Source organism: Ascaphus truei, chromosome 8 (genome assembly GCF_040206685.1).
Source record: "Ascaphus truei isolate aAscTru1 chromosome 8, aAscTru1.hap1, whole genome shotgun sequence".
NCBI classification, from domain to species: Eukaryota; Metazoa; Chordata; class Amphibia; order Anura; family Ascaphidae; genus Ascaphus; species Ascaphus truei.
The window spans coordinates 50,567,761-50,591,859 of NC_134490.1; the positions used below are offsets into that span (position 1 = coordinate 50,567,761).

Genomic DNA, 24,099 nt, shown 5'->3' on the forward strand with positions numbered 1-24,099 from the left:
ATTTGTACATTACATAGCATGCAGAGCAGAAGACCACCCAAAACCAGTCAAATGTATTATTTACAGGTTGTGATGAACCAATATATATATATATATATGGATGGATGTGAGCTTTCAGACCGTAAATTGTAGTGATTAAAGAAGCAGTTAATTAAAATAAACACATTGTAATGCCATTTGGAGGCTTGTTTCCAATAACCTTTCAAACCACAGTCTAGTTTTGAGTACCAGATTCTGCTTTAATTATTAAAAAGCATTGTCATCACCCTACCTACTTTGACATTAATGGTTATAAAGCAATGTGTAATATCTCTTCCAGTATGATCGTAACAACTACTATATTCTACTACCGTGATATTAAAAGCCATTGCGTGTTCTTTCAAACCAGATGAATTTCACCTTTGTGTGCTGCCTTCTATTTTTAACTGACCCTTGCTGAAAAGATGAGATAGGGGAAGAGTGTTGACTTACTGTAAGTGTGAAATGTTTTTGATAGCTGCATTGTTATGGGTACAAAGGAACATAGAGGGATAAGTGGTGAACTCGTATAATTCAGTATCCAAAAAGTAACATAACTATTGGTAAAAAAAAAAAAAAAACTACTGAATAATTAAACAGGGCTCTGTTAAAATTATATTTGTGTTTTAAACTAAGAGTAACCTGGTTCAGGAAGTCAACAGTTCTACACTGATGCCGCCCGTTCAGGAAGTACAGTGTTTCTATTGAAGTTGCCTATTCTAGGAAGTTCCTGGGCTGAGTAACCGTTACTGCCATGCTTACTCATACTGACATAAAACCAATAAACTAAGAACCCTAATGTCTGACTGTTTCAGCAAGTTATGTAGAAGACCTCATGTCTATGAGAATTAAACAATGACTAATGTCTTCATATGCAGAGATTGTGTCAGTGCTAGTACACCATGACTCCTTTCCTTCTTTGCTATTTAATCAAATAAGAGGTATATAGCATTTACACCTTTTATAGTTTAAAATACAATATGAACCCTTCCTCCCCCCTGCCCCCACCCCCCAAATAAAAAACTTGTATTCTTGTTGCAAATAAAATGTTCCTTCATGAATCCCATGTTGGAAATGTGCAGTGGAACATCAACATGATGTGCAGTGTGCAGTGGAACATCGACATGACTACCGTATATAGTTTATCCATAGATAAAATAGAATATTGAAATCAAAAAGTGTGACAGGAATAATGCCACGATTCAAAGTGCACTATTCCTCAGTGTAAATAAATGTATAAAATGCTTTGTTGTAAAGTGCTTTCTGTATTACACGGTGGGCGTGCTGCACATGCTAAGTTGGTTAACAATAGTTTTGAAATCATCAGGTGTTCTCAGTTCGTTCTTGTGTAGTTTAGGATCCTGTCTTGTTTTTCATTATTAGACATTGGGGTTAAGTAATAATTAACATGGAGAAGTTTATTATTTGAAAAGCTTAAAAACATTATAGGCTCATAATCTCTACCTTTTCATTAGAGGGGCTCTTGCCAAACCAACTAACCTAGTGTATTCTGTAGCAACCTGTAATGTTTATTTAATCAAACCTATATTGACTTTGCTCCTATTGGATTCATTTATGAGCAGATACGATGACCGTATTCTGTCTTTTGGTTTTTGTTTTTTTTTATAACTCAAATTTGTATTCTGTCTTTTTAATATCAATTTTAAATTATCTTAAATACCAAGATCAAGTGCATCTCTTTTAATGAAAATGCTATAAAAATATACAAAAAAGCAATGTTCAAAATGTGGGACAACGTTCAAGATTCTGAAGAACCAGACCAAACAAACATCAAACATATTGCTTTGTCAAATATTTCATCTCGCTTCAGCGTAGATTGCACAAACATCTAATGTCTGATTGTTTGAGGACGTGCATTTGAAAAGGGAGAACAGTGTATGTGTTTTTTCCCCCAGTACATTGCAGGAGATGTGTTCATTAATGTCCTTCACAAGTACAGCTCAAACCTGTTATGGTGCGATCCGTTACAACGCGAATCTGCTTCTAACGCGACGTGAGCGTGGCTCCCAATAATATGCAGTACCATGATGCAGATCTCCTACCATGCCGTTTTCTAGCCTCTCCTGTGCCCTGCTGGGGTGACCAGGGCTTGTCATGTCCCAGGTGGAAGGGAGCTAGCTGGCTGCCTGCGCCCCCTCCTTGACTCCTGCGTCAAATTATGTCAAATCTTCCCCCCCCTCACACACATTCTCTCCCTCCCCTCCACACGCACATAGAGACACACACACACACAGACATACTGTCTCTTTAAGGGATCTGGGTCTGATTTTCCTCTCCGTCAGCCAGAAGCTGAGGCAGAAGCCGGGAGACGAGAGAGCAGCCAGCTGCTGTCGGGTCAGTCCTGCGTGGGGGTGCCGCTGCACCGCTGGGTCTGGAACAGCTGGGATAGTTATCCCAGCTCTCCCCCCTCCGGCGGCCGCGGAACCCCTGAGGGGTGCAATTTTCGCAAAATAAAATTTTGTAACGCGATCTGCATATAACGTGATGAAATTCTTTGGACCCCAAGCACCGCGCTATAACAGGGTTGAGCTGTACCAGTCCTTCAATGTAAATCTTTCACAAGTACCAGTTAAGACATTTAAGGAAAATGAAATGAAAGCAAGATTTTTATGATTCTTAATTAACCACAGATTCAAGTTATTAGAAATCATAATATTATTTAAGTATTAGAGTTTTTATCTACATAACACAAGTGTACAATTATTTAGATTTTACAGTTTTGTATAACAAGCTTTTCCAAGTTTGGCATATCATAAACAGCAATATATTATTCATGTTTATGATTACACAACAAGATTACATTTATTGAGTCAAACACTTGCTGTCATACACCAAATAACAGAAAATAATAAACATATCCAAATAAGGGGCCAGCCTGACGGATTAAGCATTAAGATTGGCATGCATTATTTTGGCTGAAAACGAGAATGGTCTTGATTTGCAGTAGGTTTTAACATTTTCCATTTAGTGATCTGTCAGCAAACATGCTAAAAATATATATAGTTTAAAGCATGTATGGTTACCGCCAATGTAAGATTTCTGCATTACACACGGTATAGCTATGGTTTAATGTGCTGAAACGATCTCATGAAGAAATATAGCCTTCTGACATGCAAGGGTACAGAATTAATAAGGGTCACTAGGATTGCAAGGTGTGCACAGAAATGTAATTAGAGATATTCCTTATTAGCTTGGCAGTATTATTTAGTGATGTATGTTGCAATGTAGATGCTGAGTGCTGGGAGTGGAGAGGACAAAATATAGGGGTAAATTCATAAAGGGACGGTACACATTTGCGCACCCGATCCGGTGTAAACTCCCATTCAAGTCAAAAGTCGATAACGCTGAATCGGGTGCGCTAACCTGAACCTGCCCCCATAATAAAGCCTTTTAGCTGCCATGTGCATGGCTGCTATTTGAATATCATGTCCTCCTCCATACATGATTTGCAGTATTGATCTTTCTAGATGGGACACACACAAAATAATTTCCAATTAGAGAACTAGCAGATAGGTTGAAACTGGAAAATTAAGTAAACATCTTACCAAATCAATACACAGCAGATTTGTAAGCCCAAAGACTGGCAAATATCATATGGTGGGAAACTGCGGTCTAGATTTGGTGGTTTCCTTGAAGCAATATAGTAGAAACAGCATTGCATCTTTCATGGTATTGGATATGCTGTTTGTTTACATCGCTTTTGAGCCTTAAAAAATCTACCACATTTTATGCAGAACTAGTGAATTAAAGGGAACTTTAGATGGATGAGTGATTTCAACTTTTGAGTGAGTCTCGTGCCTGAAGCAATTTTTAAAGATTCACTCTTCTCTCATTAACTGTAAGATATAGAGCATATACATTTAAAACACTATATTGAATACTTAAGTACATATTCCATCAGTTGTCTTAATATTCTATTGGAGGGCTCTCCTGCTGTCTCTGCGATCATGGCACTGCTGTCACTCTTGACATAGGCTGTGTTCCATCTCTTTTCTTTCTCCTAATGCCCTAGGGACAAAATGGGGAGGAAGGTGCTAAAGTATGTCGATTAGGTGAGTGTCCATCAAGGGAACGTTGCCATTCTGGCAGTACTTCATCCTCTGCAAAGAAAAATTTGAATGCCCGTGTATATCTCCTTACAGTATAAAACTAACTCCTAATCATGTTTTTTTAAGCCAGCAACACAGTCTAGTTGGCAAAGATCAGACTTAAAAAGTTGTGGTCAATTGTAACAAATGATTTTTATTTAATTGCAAAGGACATCAATCCGTATGCTATCGATGGCTTGGATTTATTAATTTCATAAATTTTTCAGGTGCAAGTGAACAATCTGTTCTGTGGATAGCCATGGCTGGAACACACCAAGTCTGGGCACTATTATTAGAAGAGGGAAAGCTGCCAAAGGGAAGGTAGGTGTTAGGACATTGTGTTCTAGTTAACACAAGTATAACATTTTCTGGCCAAACTAGAGGGTTTTTATTTTAATATTCATATGGTCAATATATTTTACAATTACTTTTACTCCTGTATTTACGTGCACTGTAGAAAAACACGTGTATTAACCTCATTACAGTCTTAAAGCCAGTAATGGCTTATTCTCTGGTGAGAATGTTAGAATCCATCTGTTGATGTAGTTCATACTAATAATAATAATGGTTATTATTCCTCGCTGCTTTTTGAGTGTTCGATTTACTTGGCTCTAGTCCACCTGACATGCTGTGTTAGCTGGGCCTAAATATTTTTGTGGTTAACATGCAAGTCACACATAACTAGAGAAGAGGAGAATACCATGTTCCAATTTGTATTTTTCTATAAATGGTGTATTTACAGGAGCTTTCAGACCTCTCTCTCTTGGAGGTATTTTTGATAATTGTCAAATGGAACTGTTAGGAGAAAACATGGATTATAATTAGAGAACTATAAAATGTAACGTGATCTGTCACATTGTTTCCCTTATTGTTAAGTCTTACCTATGGAAATATTTTAGCTGTGTCATGCCATGACTTCGTTTGAACATACTTTCTATCAGGTAACCAAAAGGAACATAAAAGCATGAATCTATTTTGTAGCCATCACCCTCTTTGTATGCACAGGATAAATATTTTGATGACTTGCGCCCACTTGCATGTTGACTAACAACATGACTGTATAGAACGTTAATCAGCTTTTGACATACAGATTGTGATTGTGAAACGGTTTCCCTGTAGTAATCTTCCGAAAGGAGCGTGCGTTCGGTTTGCTGGAAGTGGTAACGAGGAAAATAGAAACAATTCGTATCCACATAAAGCTGGTTTTGCCCAGCCTTCTGGCCTTTCCGTGTGCCCTGAGGAACCTTGGAATTGCCTCTTTGTTGCTGACAGTGAGAGCAGCACGGTTCGGAGTATCTCTCTGAAAGATGGAGCAGTGAAACACATTGTGGGGGGCGAGAGAGATCCAATGGTAATAACATCTGTTATCTGACTCATTTCTTGAAACCTGATGAATGTGTTGAACAGGAGCAAAGATGAATGAATTACAAATTGTACAATGTTTTAGACGGAACAGTATAATTTAGCTCGTGTTACCTTGTTTTAAATGAGTGTAGTTCAAACACATAAGGATCCACAAATATTACTTTTCCCTTTTCCCGCTCGATGGCAGTGAATATACTCAAGTTAAGTTTCTACACTTTGCTGTACTGCTATGTAGGGATTCAAGAAATGCAAATTGTTGGTAAGAATAATTCCACCTGCTTTTATAGCTACTGACCTCCACTGCTTCCCCTAAATCTCTACTAACCCCTATTCACAAATCACAATAGAAAAAGGTGTTGGAAAATACTAATTTATAGGATATTACGATGACCCAAAGAAGCCCAAAAGAAACTTATATAAATAAAATGACTTTGAGATCTGGGAAAGAATATTAAATAGCAACATTTTTTATGGTTATTGGGGAAATTGTAATTTAACATTTGTGTTACAAAAAATACTGCATAAAATCCAACTTCAACCTCATACCTTCACAAAAACAATTTTTTGCCACCTACAATAAATATATTTAAATTTTGCTTGGTATATTTATTTATTTATTTTAATTATATGATTGATTATAAAAATTTATTTTAATTATATGATTGAAGCAGGGGGTGCTCCAGAGCAGAACAACGTTAATTTCAGCTCTGGGGACTCGCTGCTTCCGAGATACTTACCTCCTTAGGGGCTGACGGTATCTCTGCAGGTAGCAGCTGCAATGGGGCTAACATAATGATGACTTTAAATGTCCTGCGTCTTGCTGGCCAATCGGAAGCCGCAGCGTCAAACCATGCAGCTTCCTATTGCCCCGCATGACGAAAGACATTTAAATATGAAGGAGATACCAGCACCTCCTACAGAGGTAAGTATCTCGGGAAGCAGGGGGTCCCCAGAGCTGAAATTAACACAGTTCAACTCCGGAGACCCCCTGCTTCAATCCTGGAACTAAAAAAAATACAATTAAACAAATCAAAAAATGCAACCTGGAGTGCTACTTTAATGCATGTAATGAAAACTAAAAACATTAACAAATAAATGGATGTTCTGTACTTACTGCAAAAAAAAAGTACTGTATTTGTAAGTACAGAGCATCCATTTTTTATCCCATGGCACCAAGCGCAACTAATGGTTAGCCATGTTTTTATGTTTTTTGTGGTTTAACATTTTTTTGACCCTCAACCATGTGTTGCGTGACTTTTGAAAGCATAATATTTGAAAGCTTACAGTCAACACAGCCCAGATGACACAACGAACACTAATAATGCGTTTGTACATTTGAATTATAAGAATATATTTTTCTTATATATCCTGGACAGTGTTTACACCGGGAGATAAAAGGACTTGCCCAAGGTCACAAGGAGCCAACACCGGGATGTGAACCATGACCTGTGCTTTAAAGTCAGCGAGTAAAGTCACTCACTCGGAAAACAATGACACTGACATCAATGCAGGGTGGAACATTAACATTTGGGGAATTCCAGCCAATTGCTCGAACAGGAAAATATATTTATTGTTACAATAAAGTAGGGGTGGCCAACTTCAGTCCTCAAAGGCCACCAACAGGTCAGCTTTTAAGGATATCCCTGCTTCAGCATAGGTGGCTCAATCAGTGCTGAAGCTGGGATATCATTAAAACCTGACCTGTTAGTGGCCCTTGAGGACTGAGTTGGCCACCCCTGTAATAAAGCATGGGAGAAACCATTAGTTACCAATTAGTTGTTCATTTTTTGCGTAGTGCAGTGACTATACTATGACCTTAAAGTGATGTGTACGTTATGTCCCTCTTTTTAAAACATTTGAGCAGCTTGGTTCCCTATGGAAAGGAGTACAAACCTAAAGCATTAATCCGTGATCATAGTGCACATCATTATAAGTTGCTGCTTTAGTGGCATAATAGCCACAGATGTGTGTATTAGCACTGCATGTGAAGCAGGTGATCACAACTAACCAATATACTAAAAAGTCTCTAATAAAATATAACAGATTTGATGTAAAGTTGTCAATAAAATAAACTTATTACGGCTATTATGCATGTCTGAGGGCAGATTGCCACATGATGCTTTGTGTGATTATTTGTGCACCAGTGCCATTTCTCCATCAGCACTTCAATGTCATTCTTTAATCACACCTACAAATTATAATATGATGTTGGTAAGAGTAAGACCCCATGTCAAATTGGAGTTTTTGGTTCCCTATGGAAAGGAGTACAAACCTAAAGCATTAATCCGTGATCATAGTGCACATCATTATAAGTTGCTGCTTTAGTGGCATAATAGCCACAGATGTGTGTATTAGCACTGCATGTGAAGCAGGTGATCACAACTAACCAATATACTAAAAAGTCTCTAATAAAATATAACAGATTTGATGTAAATTTGTCAATAAAATAAACTTATTACGGCTATTATGCATGTCTGAGGGCAGATTGCCACATGATGCTTTGTGTGATTATTTGTGCACCAGTGCCATTTCTCCATCAGCACTTCAATGTCATTCTTTAATCACACCTACAAATTATAATATGATGTTGGTAAGAGTAAGACCGCATGTCAAATTGGAGTTTTTGGAAACTAAGGGTGATTAGTATCAAGATGGTGCAATTTGCTCTAAGTCTAAGACATAAGAATCTTGTTAATCTTCCTACATTTGGTGCTGCTCTTTCACAGTCATCACCAATTCAGACTTTGCAGATTTAACTGATGCGAAGACAAAGGAAAATTGCATCAGTTATGGTGCAACTTTTGCTGTGTTTAATATTGGGCTGGCTCTCTCCTCCCTTAACTCCTCCTGTATACACTCCCTCAAAACGCCAACTTGTGCAAGTGGATCAAAATAGGAGCAAAGCACCTTGATACATTGATTCAAAGTGACACAGTGAAAATGACACCTTTTTTTTAACCTGTTTTGGGGTAATGCTCCATATACACCTTAGGACGGTGCCAAGTAAACATAGCTGCTTTTGTAATTGCATTACTGTCTCCTCAGAATTTGTTTGCCTTTGGTGATATTGATGGAATAGGGATTAATGCCAAGCTCCAGCATCCATTGGGAGTAGCATGGGACCAGAAAAGAAACCTATTGTATGTGGCAGATTCATATAATCACAAGGTAAGACAATGTGTTCTCAGTATAGCTTGTCCGTTTCTATTCAAATGGTAGTTTTGTTTTTGCCAGTTTAATTAGGCAACTTAATAGGTCACTGGACACATTCTGCTACGTCCCTCGCTTGGATCTAAGAGAAAACACACAACGCGTGGAGCATACTTTCCAGCTCATTGCTATTTTTCTGAGCAGTACAAAAATATGAAAAAAGAAACACCTTGGGGACTATGTGTAAAGAATTGTTTTTGAAAACGAACTGAAATAATGCATTGTGTCAAACAATACAATTCTCACCTATAACCATTAGCGACAGATGTATGATTATTCGTGTTCTGACACTTGGCCGTGTTTTCTTTGTCTTTGTACGGTTTGCGCTATGTTCATACATATAAAAGCATTAAGAATTGTTTGCGCCTACGCGCATTTTTCTTTAACACCAAGAAAAACTTGACAGATTGTTTTGGCGTATTTACGGCGCACAATAGTAGCACATGCTTGTAGTTTAATATTACACATTTACTCGCCCATTAGCATCATTTCTTTCTCTGTGAATAAGAAGTTGGCGCATACACCACACAACCCAAACATTGGCAAACGGAGACGCACTTGCTGTTCTTCTGTTCTTCAGCTGTTTTCAGAACTATAAAAAAATATATTTTGCTAAATGGCAGTTATCTCATTGAGGCGGAGTTAACGTAACTAAGCAAATGAAAAGAAACAAATGTGCAACATTGTGGTTGTAATGTGGACACAGTTACGAATCACATGGCTTATAATGAATGATTTCCTTTATTATATGTGACTTGGCAGAGGGCTAGGAGTATTTTTACTGTACCTGTTATTTCTGTTGAACAGAGATGCAATGGCAAAGAGTACATGTGCCCCAAAGACGTAAAAGTTGCATTTTCTACCTGAACGAGAGTGGGTTAAGCTCTTGTATGGTCCTTCTAAATTTAAATATGGATATTCCAAACAACGAAAAATGATCAAATAATATCTCGCATTCTTATGGCTACCAAATGTTCCATAGCAAGCCTCTGGAAACAGACGATTCTCCCACCCACCCCCCCTACTCACCTCATATCTACATATGTGTTTTTTTTTTAAATTAAAAAAATTATATTTTTAGTAGACTTTATAACTGGATTAAATGTTTGTATTGTGTTAATCGTGCAAATGTACCACCCACGCCCTCTCCTGACCCTTTCTTTTCATTTCTGTACCCCATCCCTATTTCTTTAACATTGTTTTAGTAAAATACGTTAAAGTGTTAAGGTTAGGTTAAGCCAGCGGTGCGCAAAGTGTGGGGCGCCCGCCCTGTGGGGGGTGCAGGGTTAGCAAAAGCCCCGCACGCTTCCTGAAGGCATTTAAATTAATGCCGGGGGAGCTGCAAGGCCTCGGTAAACTTCTCCTTACCTTGATTCAGACGGCTCCTTGTGACGCGTCGCCATGGCAACGCTGCGTCAAATGACGCTGCGGGGTCATGATGCCAGGCCGTCTGAGTCGAGGTAAGCAGGAGGGGCACGAGGAGAGGGGGACAGCCGGCAGGGGGGTGCAGGGGAAAAATATTGCGTTCCCCTAGGTTAAGCGTTGAAACCAGATCCGCTGTCACTACTGCCATCACCATAGCAGTCTTCTTAGGAATTTGATTAGATGGAGGTTACCTTTTAAACCCCCATTCGTTTTTAAACTCTTTCTGAGACCTACTGTAGTGTATGAAAACAGAATGATTTTATAAATGTAAAAAAAAGGGCAACAATTTGTATGTTTAATGAGGTGCTATTGTAGTTATTTTATTTGGATAGGGTGCCACCCCATTACAACTGCTGCCACACTTAAAGGGCTGCATTGCAATACTTTAATAACGCTCACTGCTAACGGGCAACACCACTGCAACTATTTTTTATTAAACACCCCTTACACTGATTCTGCACAGTAGTACATGTTAAAAAAACAAATGTTTGCATAGGCACCTATTTTGAGTGGGGTTTTGTTCTTGTTTTTTTACCTTTCTCTCTTTCTCCCATTAACTGCTGGAACTGCAGCGTTGTTTCTTACAGATCATAAAAATCCAATGTACACTTGGATAGGTGTGTTGTACCTGCCCCTGCAATCTCTCTCATTTCTATCATCTCTTGCTACATGGCCATAAATTGCACTGTTTGCCAGTTAAGATTATCTATGAGCAGTGGGGCAAAGTTGGCATTTTTCTATCGTATCGCAAAAAAAAGATAAAATGTTCAGGTCTTAAGACAAATTGTAAGTCTAGCCGATTGCTCACTGACATGAAGGTGAGATGAATAAAACAAATGATTAAGGCAACAGTAAATGAGTAATGTGAGCAAAGTACTTTTTAATGTATTGTACTCAACAATAGTAATACACCCTGCCAGTGTATGTGCCACTGTATAATACAGTAGGTTTACAGCAGGGGTGGCCAATTCCAGTTCTCAAGGGCCACCAACCGGCCAGGTATTATGGATATCCCTGCTTTAGCACAGGTGGCTGAATCAGTGGCTTAGTCATTCTGATTGAGCCAGCTGTGCTGAAGCAGGTATATCCTTAAAACCTGACCTGTTGGTGGCCCATGAGGACTGGAGTTGGTCACCCCTGGGAGTTTATAGAGCCTATATTATTTGTAGATCTTGCAACATCCTACTATCTATTTTTGGTGCCTGAAGCACATAGATATATTACTTGCACAAGGTCTAATAGAACTGTTACTGGGTGTCAAACAGGGATCTCCTAATTTCATAAGCTAACATACTGTAAGAACCACAAGTTTTCTTCCCCTGATGAAGCAAATAAAAATATCACTTGTGAGCACATTCACTTGTCTCAAACAGGTCTGCAATCCTGCTTTTCACCATCATCTCTTAGCATACAGCGCTTAGGCCCCGCAGCCTCAGTCCACGCGCCCGCACTGCAGACAGGCGGCGCGTGGAGAGGCACTTGCCCGCTATCTGCGGTCTGTAGGGAGTGGGAGCTGGAGCGGGGGGCGTGGCCAAAACGGGTCGGGTGGGCGTGGCAATGATGTCGGGGGCGGGGTCATCACACTGTGTGCCAGGGGTTCCCGCTTCCCCTTCCCCGCAGCCTCCCTGCTCCCCGAAGCCTCCCATCCTCCTCGCCAGAGGTTCCCTCCCCCCGTGCATCTGCTGCCACTGCAGACTGAGGAGAGAGTCTGTGGGAGGGAGCAGGGGGGCTCCCTTGGTGCTGCAGCTGCTTTCCCTCTCCTCCCCGCTCCCCGAAGCCTCCCCTCCTCCTCTCCTCATTGGCTCACAGCCACACCACGTGACGCGTCGCCACTTGGGATTACAATTCTCTTGCATCCCCTGGCGGCTGACGCGTCACAGCGTGTAGTGAGCCGTGCAGGGAGGAGGGACTGGGACCTGCTCGGGAGGACACCATCACATGGTGAGTAGCGCGTGCCGCCGGACGCAGCGGGACCAAAGCCTTACACTGCGGCAAGAGTTTCCGGGAAATGACATGCATATGAGCACACAGTGTCACCTTTTGATTCAAATCTTTTTGGGTCTCATCAGTGTAAAGATGTTATACTGGCCTGATAGTAACCCAACTCCTAGGTGCTGGTTTTCAACCCTGGAACAGCTTATTCTAGCCTGCACTTAAATGTGTGTTTTGTTCAGTTTGAGGGTGAGATCTTTAGTTCAAATGACCTCCATAGGAGCAAGTTTGATTTACAATTACAGTTTCCATTATAATCACCTCCAACATGTATCACAATGACATCAAACTGACCTTGTTGTTGGATTTTAGTTAATTAGTGTTTTTCCTATTTACGTCAGATCAAAGTTGTAGATCCGAAAACCAAGAACTGTGCTACCCTGGCAGGTACCGGGCAGTTGGGTAATGTCGCCGGTCTCAGTTTTACACAGTCAACTTTCAATGAACCTGGAGGTTTATGCATCGGAGGTGACGGGCGTTTGTTGTATGTTGCAGACACAAATAATCATCAGATTAAAGTGTTGGATTTGGAAACCAAAACGGTCTCTGCGGTACGTAAAAATAACATTTGTAAATAGTTTCGAATTAACATCTTTGTTTTTTTTTACGCCAAAATTTGATTGAGCCACCGATTGAGCCACCTGTGCTGAAGCATGGGGTATCTTTACACCCTCACCTTTTTGGTGGCCCTTGAGGACTGGAGTTGGTCACCCCTGTACTAATGTAACTCCGAATTATAATTAGAGCAGAGATATGCGAATGTCGGCGTTCGGTTTGCAAACCTTTTCACTTTTTGTCCCTTCATTTCACGTTTTCACAATATTTCCGGAAAATATTGTGACTTTTCCCAGAATTTTGCAATCGGGTCATATATTAAGGATCATGTAATCTGATGTCTTTCTGCTTTTGTGTTGACTTAGTTTGCCATTTTTGCAAAATATTTTTTGAAATAATATAAGCAAATGTTTTAAATTTAAAATTCGCACATCTGGACATAAGAGAATTGTACTTATTGTATATTAACATATAATATTGATGTAGCTTTGTAGGACAAGTTTGAACATTTTGGTAATTCACAGTTATGAACATTACTAACTCACAAATCACAACCTGTTCTGATCCAGGGGCAATCTCTACATTTAAATTATTATTATTTTTTTCTAATATTGGATAATCTGAATAAGCTTGTGGCGTATGATTTCTTTGTATTGGTTAAGCACAGTAGACCAGGTTATGGCTTTCTGCCCAATTTATTTTATGAGTAAAACGTTATTTCAGTGTTCAGTTATGCATTTTATACAAAGTGCTGGTCAACCACAATTGTATGCTGTACTACAAGTTTCTAGAACAGTATAGAAAGTGTAAATAATATACATTGGAGGTTCTTCACTAAAGTGCAGATTGGGCACCACTGCACACTTCAATAAATTACCCCCACACATTGGTATATATCTGGTGATGGTATACCTCACATAATGTAGAAGTAAGAGCTTGGAGTCCGATTGGGGCCTCCAATCCTAGAGGTCATTGCTTCTATCCCTTGGCTACTCCTGCTGAATGTCAAATGTTCAATACATATTTTGAGCATACAGACGTCATATTATTTGTGCCAAGCTCCCACTGTAATCGGGTGCCTTTATCACTGAAGTTAGTGGTTGTGCAAAGCAGCCGTTATGAGGAATTCAGCCCGTGCGGAGAATGCATTCCCAGCATGTTTTATGATAACCTGACCAGCTCCTTTCCACTCTAATGATATCATGTTCAGCTTAAAACAAATAGTCCATCTATACTACCAATAGTGTGAGCAGTGTGACAAGTCAAAGTATACCAGAGAGTTATTGTAAATAGAATTTATTTTAGAACTGAGGTTACACTAGAAATATATGCTACACTGAATCAAATATTTGAATGACTATATAATTAGTGTATACAGTGCTGTACATATTGGAACAGTCCAGCAATGAAAGCCTTGGAAGAGCGCTCAATTTAATATTCATTCTGAGGCATTTGGAAATCAAGTAACCAGCTAGACTAGACACAAAAGCTAGAGCTTGTTCTGTAACTGAAATCTCCTAGTTGAGAACCAAAAATATATTTTTGCATAAAACAGTAAATGGCTAACAGTCATTTTCATTTACTAATGTAACAAAGCCCTTCAGTTCCCAAACATTGCACTAAAATCTTTCATAGCCGTTTTAATTAAGTGTGAAACACGCTTTTTACAATCGCTTTCCTCTGTTTCTCTTTTCATTGTCCTCTCACTGTGTCTCTCCATTAATGGTCCTCTCTGCTTTTCCCTCTACACTGCCGTCCTCTGATTTCATCTCCTCCCATGGATACAACGTCCATTTTTTCACCGACACCATCCAAATCTACTTCTCCTTCCCAGTATTCTCACCTGAACTTTCCACTCGCACCTCTGCCTGCCTTTCTGCCATTTCCACCTGGCTGTCCTCCCACTTCCTACAAATAAACTCAGCTATGTCTAAAGTCCTCAACTCTCCCGCTTCCTCCTCCCTCTCCACCTCCCCCCCCCCTCACCTCCTTTTCCCTCCACTTCCCCCTCAACATCTCCCCCTCCTCTTCTGCTTGCAACTTTGGAGTCACCTTTGACCCTTCCCTCCTCTTCGCCCAACGCTTCACTGCCACCTGTCGCTATCACTTATACAATATAAGAAGAATTTGTCCACTCATTTCCCTCTGCTCGACCAAACTTCTCATCCGTTCGCTCATCTTCACCCGTCTCGACTACAGTAACCACTTTCTCTCCGTCTACTACTCCATACCCCTCCAACAATTCCAAAACGCTGCAGCCCGTACACTTCTCAATCTCACCTGCCACCCTTGCCTCTCCCAACTCCATTGGCCACCCATCCGACAACGTTCCCTCTTTAAATTCCTCAACAAATTCGTCGACAAATCTGTCCATGATCTTGCTCCCTGCCCCCTTACCTTGTAGCACTCATCTCTCGCTACACCCCTTCCTGTCGTCTTTGCTCCCTGACTGCCACAATCTTCATTCTATCCCCTCCCCCAGTCCCCTGTTCCTCCTCTCGATACCAATCATTTGCCTTATTTATCCCCCCCCCCTCCACTGGAACAAGCTCCCCCACCACATCCAATCTGCCACCTCCCTAACTATCTTCAGAAGCTAGCTCAAAACTAATCTGTTCTCCATCACATTCTATGATTCCCAATTAACCTCTTTCTATCCCATCCCCTCCTTCACCGTCCCCAACACCCATGATCTCCACTACACCCATCCCTTCTTAAACTCTCCCCAAAACCCTCCAAAGTCACTCATCTCACAATCCAATCGCCTCCACTGTCAGACCCATCACCATGCCACTGAGAAGGCTAAACCAGAGACCTGACCCCAACTCCTGCCCACCAACAAAGCAAGCTCTCAATGCACCTAACCCATAGCCCGACCATAATATTCCCACCCCTCCCCGCCACCAAGATATCTTAACAATGACTCTATGCCCATCACATTAAATGTTCCATATGCAACCCCACCATTGTTGTACTAATAACTAAAGTACAACGCCCTGGACAAGGGCTCTATATAAATAAATAAATTGTACATACAGTGGTAACCTTTTTAACACACTGGTGGTGGGACCTTGCTTTGTTTTGCAACCAAGGTATCTCCAGTACCAATGGAGTCCCATTTTGTAACTGTAGATACCAAACATGTGCTGTGTTTTATTTTAATAAACTGGATTATACATGTTCTTGTTCTTCATTGTTTAACATTCACTTGTCAAAGGGAAGTTGCATTTTGTACAAAGAACAGGGAGTATATGAGAATTGGAGCCATACATTTCTGAGAAATGTTTAAACAAGTGTTGTATTTGATTACATCATGCTTAGTTTTTCCTACAACTGCAAACTAAAAGGGAAAAAAAACCCATAGTTTTTGTTTTATTTGTAAAGTAGGCGTCTTCACATCAATCTTGAAGATAGAAGAGAATTCAAAGGTTAGTTATATTCACAGACCTGCCAATTTTGAGATCAGTCATCAAATAAACTCTTCCACCCCCCTTCCATTACTACCCTGCACACCCACACATCATATCAATATTTATGTATTTTTACATTCACTTTGACAAAGGATGGTTTAAAGCGGTGTTTCATTTGAGAAAAACAAATATGCAAATAAAATGTTGGTGGCCAAACTCAACACAAAAGTACAACCAGTCATATTTCTACTGTATATCTGCTTATTTATTATTGCAGTTAGGAGAGGAACATTTTTTACCAGCCTTCAATGATTACTTTGTGGGGTGTGCCACTAACTTATTAGCGAAACGCAGCACAAACCCCAAACCTGAATCTCATCCTGGGAGTACCCCTATAGTCCCACCCCCTCCCAACACTGCCCACAATTTTCAATTTAGCCCAGTATCTGAAGAGGAGATTACACAAGCGCTCCTCAAACTAAAACTAAGCAGCCAATGTGGACCCGACTTACTACAATCTAGGTTCCTACGACTTGGTGCCCCAGCCATTGCCAAACCAATTGCGTCCATAGTCAACTCTATCCTGTCTGCAGGCCATATCCCTAAGACCTGGAAAACTGCCAGAGTTGTCCCAATCTTCAAAAGTGGGGACAAAAACACTGTCTCAAACTACAGGCCAATCTCACTTCTCCCAATTCTATCCAAAGTTATGGAAAAATGTGTCCACTCCCAATTAAGCGATTTCTACACCAAGACAAATTTCCCTAGCCAATTCCAGTCTGGGTTTCGTCCCAAACACTCCACCGTAACTACCCTGCTAAAAGTTTGCAATGAAATCCAGTGTGGAATGGAACGGGGACAACTCACTGGTGCAGTATTCCTAGATTTTGCAAAGGCTTTTGACACAGTTGATCATGCTATCCTGCTTAACAAACTCCAGAGCTCTGGAATAGGGAAACATGCTTTAAACTGGTTTCAGTCCTACCTATCAGGAAGATCCCAACATGTGTCCATCTCAGGCTCTAACTCCAACCCCCTGGATATCACTTGTGGTGTCCCGCAAGGCTCTGTTCTGGGGCCCCTACTCTTCTCAGTGTTCATTAATGATCTTCCCACAGCTTGTAAGGAAGCCTCAATACACATGTATGCAGATGACACAATCCTGTATGCACACAGCCATAGCCTCTCTGACCTTCAACACATACTTCAGTCTGACTTTTTGAGACTCGAAAACTGGATTTCCCAAAACAAACTGTTTTTAAACACTGACAAGACTGTAACAATGGTATTTGGGACCAAGACTAAGTTTGTAAAGCTTCCAGTGACTGAGCTCCTGATTAGAACCAACGCTAAAACCACCCTAACACCTGTCACTAGTTTTAAATACCTGGGCTTATGGTTTGACTCCCACTTAACATTCGGGATGCACATTGATACCCTGACAACCAAGACCTATGCCAAACTAGGGGTACTTTACAGGAACAAATCCTCCCTAAGTCTCCTGGTCAGAAAGCGTATTGCACAGCAGATGCTAATGCCAATTATTGACTATGGAGACATAGTATATGGCTCGGCTCCTCAAACCCACCTTAGCAAACTTGACACCCTCTACAATTCAATTTGTCGTTTTGTTCTCCAATGCAACTACAACACACATCACTGCGAAATGCTCAAAGAACTAGATTGGTCATCACTAGAGTCTAGGCGCAAAGTTCACCTTTCCTGTCTCACCCTCAAATACTTTCTGGGCAAGCTACCCAGCTACCTGAACAAGCTCCTCACCCCTACCACATGCAGTACCTATCACCTGAGATCAGACTCCAAAAGACTATTCATGGTCCCAAGACTCAACAAAGTATCCGGACGTTCCTCCTTCTCCTTCCGTGCACCCCAAAACTGGAACAACCTACCAGAGACTCTCATATCCACCACCAGCTTAAGTTCTTTCAAATCTAAGGCTGTCTCACACTTTAATCTGGTCTGTAACTGTTTCATACGCTCATAATATATATTTTCTTTAACTGTGCATGCAATGTCTTGTATATAAATGTATACCTTGTTCATTTATGTAACTGTATTTGTAACCATGTATTATTTGTTTTACTCTGTGCCCAGGACATACTTGAAAACGAGAGGTAACTCTCAATGTATTACTTCCTGGTAAAATATTTTATAAATAAATAAATAGTGTTCTGTGCAGGTCCTAGATGGTTAGATACCCCATGAACATTTGAAGGTATAACTTCACTCTTAAGAACGTTTTAGCTGACAATACGCTCCATATATGGGGTTCATTACTGTTCACTTCTTTCCCTGTATATTTTGTAGGTACATGTTTCTTTCTCTTTCCCAAACACTGCTATACCACAAAGCTGAGTTGTCTACAATGGTTAAAAATGAAGCATATAGATTTTTGCTTTGTGACCAAAATGCAATTGTAGTATGATTATGAATGTGGGAACATTAGAAGATGTCTGTTTTTCATCTCTTTTGTAGTTTCCCGTACTGACCCCTGAAGTAGATGTTGTGGACAGTGTATTGCCAACAAGAATCCAGATACCAAAGTTGCCCAAATCTGCACCCATTGTTCAGCTGACTCCTTTAAAGGTTTCGCCCAACAAAGCTCTGCAATACTTATTAACTCTGAAACTTCCTGCGGGATCAGAATTGACGGAAGGAGCTCCTAGTTTCTGGTTTCTTACAGCAGAAGGTAGTTACTATATACTGGTTTTCTTTTCTCCTAAACAACACTGATATTCATGTTAAATGGTTTATAATCTGGCTGTATATGAATAGAAATGCTGCAGGGATCCTAAGAAGCAGAGTTATAATTTAAGACATCGCCCCCTGGTGAGACGCCAAGCTTGGAGATTCCTCCGCAACCTTCTCCTGTTATCCATTAGTGAATTTTGTAATCAATCAAATGTGTGTTCCGCTGTGATCTTGCTAGGCATTTTTGGGCAGCATTCTTCACTACCTGTGAATAATTGACTTTTGCTTTTCCAGGTCATGAATGGCTTCTCGAAGGGCAAAAGACGCACGGCAAGATTGTAAGCCTATCCAAACCAAGCCAAATAGACCTGAAGATCCCTTTGAAATCACCGACCCCAGAAGCTGTATTGTGTATCGGCGCCTGTGTGTATTATTGCAGCCAGGACAGCAGTCTCTGTATGATGAAGGCTGTATCATTTATTCAGCCTTTACAAGTGATTCCTGGAACCCAAAGTAGCCCAGCCTCACAGGATCTCACCTATACATTTTAAAGGGGTGTTAAAAAATACTAAATACCAAAGTTTGCCTATTTAGATCTGCTTTCCAATACATTATTATGTCCAAATATTGCACCAAGGAGATATTTTTATATACTCCTGGTGTCCGATGAATATCGATCCAAAATGAACATCTGTAAACTAATTAGAGTTCCAGAAGCCTTATTTCTTTGCCAGGTGGGATAACTTGTAATGGACCAACACAAGTTAATCTTGAAAGTACATAATTGTAGAGAAGCTTTTCTGGTCTTACAAGTCTCCTCTTTACTTAGAGGTCTGAAGAAGAGTCTTGTGAGGTCTTGAAAGCTTACAGTATGTACAAAGAACTCTCATGTTAGTCTACCAAAAAGAACCTACAGTACATGTCAATAGATGGTAGAGTTCACATCTTGCTATGTCCTGCACTTATATCTCTCTTATATTATGTAATATTGCTGCACCATTCAAAAGAAAGGAATGTTTGTTTTTTAAAATGAAAATGTTCGGGTAAAAAAAAACACTAGCACTTTGCAACCGAGTGTGCCTTAAGCAGTCTATTTTATGTTCCCCTAATGCCAAAGTATAGCACGAATAGTAATAAGATGCACTTAATAATCATTCACTTTTCTTTTTAGCTTTTTTCACTGCCACAGAGGCCAGCAGTTAATGTGTCACAAGCCCAATTGCATCAAAAAGGTTCAAACTAAAACGCAGAAGAAAACAAAATCGTACCTACAAAAAGATGTATATGTTATAAAAATAGCATTTCCAGTCTCTTGGAAGTAGCTGCAGCTAATTAGTATGCACTATAGTCCCATAAACAAGCCTAAAGAGTCTCATTATGGAGCCTATATATTAAGTTTCACAAACTACATTTTTGGCACAAAATTGGCGCACAGAATTCACATTTAAAATTGCGCATGCGTGTGCCTATGTACTAACCTGAAGTTTCACCATCTTTTCTTTAGCACACAGAAATAACTGCACTATGACTACAGATGTAAATTGTATGTACTAAAAAAATTTTTTTTATATATTCCAAAGAAAGTGTGTCAAAATAAGCATTCAAGTGGAGTATAGCGTAAAATAAAGCAAAACTATGTACTATGTATCAACCAAAAATCTATTTGACGCAGTATGGAGGCTTAATTAAATAGGTTAACAAAATTGGTTATTTTTACTGTATGTAATAATGTTACAATAAATTTGGTATTTAGTTATAAATAAAATTAATAAATACACAATGTGATTTTAATTTAAACTGTATCAATCCGGTTTATGAAAGTTTGTACTATTTGCACTGCCATTTTGATGCACAATAACAATGAAAATATCATCTTAGTACATGCTGTAGGCCATATATTTTAACAGACTTGTCTACTGTGCAACTGTTTATCAATAAAACAAGATAAGCCACATCCACCTTGCAACATTGTTTTACTTATGACACTGGACATGTGGGTATTGTGTCCTTTTGTTTGTGGGCAATGCTCATTAAGTTTATTTTATTACATTTTTTGGAAAGATTATCCGAATTTAGCCAAGTGATACGCTACAAAATTAAACCAGTTAGGCTGCGGCCACGTTGGCGGTGAGCGCGTGGTGCTTTCCGAGTTTAGTTTCGGCAATTCAAATTGTCCCGTCCCCACTCACGTGGTGCGCGCTCACCCAATCTTGGCGCTTGAGTAAACAAAAAAAATAGTCTTTCCAGCGCGCTCAACTTGACAGCAACGCTCCCCCGCACGCGCTTGCGAAATAGCCAGGACACCCGGTGCTCATGCTTGGAGAGCTGGTGATGCCACCGCTCAAGCATGAGCGCGGTCAGCGCCAACAGGGCCGCAGCCTTAAGTGTATCAAAAGTATTCAGTAGACAACTTTTGCAGATAAAGATAAGCTCAGATGTTAGGATCAGAGAACATAACAAAACTAGTACAGTATTAACATTATTGTTATGTTTCTAAAGCTGAATGAAATCCAGTTAACAAAATCAAGTTTAATAAATACGTCTCCGTGTGTTGCATACTGCAGGAGTTTTAAACCTGTCCCGGACTATATATGTATATATACTATGATTGTACATACACACAAAACTAAATTGCAGATGTGAATGAACATTGTGTGTATTCAGAGGCGGTCCCTGGTGAGCGAGCCACTGGCAGAATAGCAAATATCTAACTAGATAGTTTTGAACTGTATCTGTGCGTGTTTTCTAGTCATTTGTTGGGTAAAGCGCATTTAATTTGCACCTTTTGATTGCATCCGCGATCTAAAAATGTTTATTTGCATTTCCTGACACATGCAGCGCTGGCTTGGAATTGGTAAAAGAGCTTTTTAGGTGCTGCTACTGTGTTGGAAAACTATCTTCATGGAACACCGCACTGCAAATGCAGACAAGGACCTCCCCTTCTCATACCATGTCCATCCATGTATTGCAGTGATTTATTAATACAGGTACTCCTAGCAAGTGGCTCTGAGAATCAGCCACGTTTCACGTGAAGCTCTGCCTGGTTCAGCTGCTGCTTTTGAACTCTGACACGTTAACGAGAAAACGACAGATTTCTCACATATGCTTCAGGCTATTCCTTTAAAAAAAAAGTACAGCAGATACTTCCAGTGTCATGTTGATTTTATGAGGACAATGTTACTGTTCCTATACACCATTGGTATTAATCAGGTTATTTTGCAAGCTAACGAGTTCACAGAAAAATCTAAGTACAGTAAATAAAAAAAATAAAAAAACCCTTTGAATCTTTCTAAGTTTACATGTACATGAAGTAATGTGTAGTATTGTCATGAAAATAATTGATTTTATAGAGGTGCTTATGAAAGGAATACATGCTTTTACTGCCAAAGAAATTAACAGAGTGCTTTCTATTTAAGAAAAAGTACTTTAAACGAACCAACTCAATGGATGAGCTGTTAATATTATACTTCATGTTATATCACGATGCAGACCGCTATTATGGAATGTGAATGACAGTGATGAGGTGAGGGAGTCTGGCATGCATGATAAAACATTGGTTTATATTAATACTTGGTGTTACAGAACGTTAATTCAGATTAGGTTTAACTGGAGAGCTCAGAGCAAGAAGATGATGGCATTTGAATTGACATACCAGAAAAGAGAGTGCATAATAGTATATTGAATTTTCTAGCAGTGATAATTTAATTGGTGTACATTTATCTAGTTGATATAGTATATACAGTACAATATTACATTTTGCTAAATAACATGTAAATAAAAATATTTGTATGAAAAGAATATATTAAAAAAATCTAAATAGAAAATATGATAATAATGAAGTGTCCAAAAAGTGCAAGAGTTCTAGTATTCACAATATGAGGTGTATAGGACGTCAGATCTTGATCCGGACTTATCAGAAGAACATCAAAACCTCGGATTAATGTTTTGTTTTTTTTAAATCTCCACCGGCGCCCGCAGCTTTCTTACAGAAGGCGCGTTGAAATGGTTAGAGTGGGACAGAAGAGAAGTGCAGAAAGTCTTCAGCAAGAAAGTAGAGAGCAATCAATCCATTTATCAAGAATTCATAGGTAAATATTGCACTTACAATTTAACAATCACTTAGGCCACGGCCCCAGTCGGGGCGTGCGCTGTGCGTTCAAGCTCTGCCCCCCCCCCCCCCCCCACCCCCAGTCAGGCCGGTCCCAGTGAGTACCCTGCCGCGCACCTTTCCCCAGCGGTGCGCGACAGGTTTTCAGTCAGGCAGCGACCGTTCTCTAGAGCCCATATGTCCCCTCTGGTGAAGACAACCCGGCATCCTCTGTTGTTATTTCTCCTGCCTTCCCTTGGGTCTGTGAGCGTGACATCACTTCCTCTTGCACCGCATGGCTTCGTAGGTGATCTGAAATTTGATGGAAGCAAGGAGAGGAATTTAAGGAGGAGATTAGCAGATTCTGTTTTGGGAGAAAGTTAAATAGTTCTAGCAGCCCAATTTTGGATTGATTGCAGGGGAGATAGTTGTGAGGCAGAGAGGCCTGTTAGCAGTATGTTAAAATCCAGACTGGAGAGGATAAAGGCATGCATTAAAGTTTTAGCAGTAGATTGACAGAGGAAAGGGCGGATCTTGGCAATATTACAGCGGAAGAAGCAACAAATAAATGCTAACTGAATGGGTTATTAGTACAATCATCTATTCCTAGAACTGACTAGACTGTCCCTAAATCCATGAAATGGATGGGCAAAACGAAAAAAGGATAAAAATGATAGAATTTAATAACGCCATTGTCAGGGGAAATAGCCTTGGTTCCCCCACACTGGATATTTAGGCAAAGAGTGATTGTTCAATTGTTTCCAATCAATTATTCAAGAAAACACTTAATTAAAAAATTAGCTCCACTGGAAGAGTTTTTTTTAGTTTAATCTCAACGGCCAATTTTTACATGCTTGAACCCAATTTTAAATGTATATCATGATGAGCCTTTGAAAAATACAAGTGATTGATTATCTTTATTGTTTTTTTTTTTTAATCTTATTGTTTACCTCTTAAGGGGGGGGGGGGGGGGAAACAAGAGGCAACCAACGTCATCTGAAGATCCGATCCTGGAGAAAAAGTAGGCCTTCTGCCTCATACCAGAGACTCTCTAATCCAGGGGAGTGCAAACTTTTTGAGCTGAAGGTCATAATAAAACTATACCGAGTCCATAAATCTCTCAAAGCCAGATCAACATCGGAAGACTCACCACGAGACAGTGGCCAAAATACATAACTTCATTGATAAAGTCCTCATGAAAAAGGCAAGAGAAATT

The 24,099-nt window shown here is 39.9% G+C and overlaps 1 protein-coding gene across 1 annotated transcript in view; it reads left to right on the forward strand.

Moving 5' to 3' along the window:
- Window positions 1-20,750, forward strand: part of NHLRC2 (NHL repeat containing 2) — a 54,817-nt gene extending 34,067 nt beyond the window's left edge. Inside the window, exons 6-11 of the mRNA XM_075611947.1 lie at window positions 4,355-4,448; window positions 5,247-5,478; window positions 8,538-8,660; window positions 12,461-12,670; window positions 18,581-18,794; window positions 19,091-20,750. Coding sequence (XP_075468062.1) covers window positions 4,355-4,448; window positions 5,247-5,478; window positions 8,538-8,660; window positions 12,461-12,670; window positions 18,581-18,794; window positions 19,091-19,347 — 1,130 coding nt within the window. The 3' untranslated portion in view covers window positions 19,348-20,750. The remainder of the gene's footprint in view (window positions 1-4,354; window positions 4,449-5,246; window positions 5,479-8,537; window positions 8,661-12,460; window positions 12,671-18,580; window positions 18,795-19,090) is intronic.
- The last annotated feature ends 3,349 nt before the right edge of the window (window positions 20,751-24,099 follow it).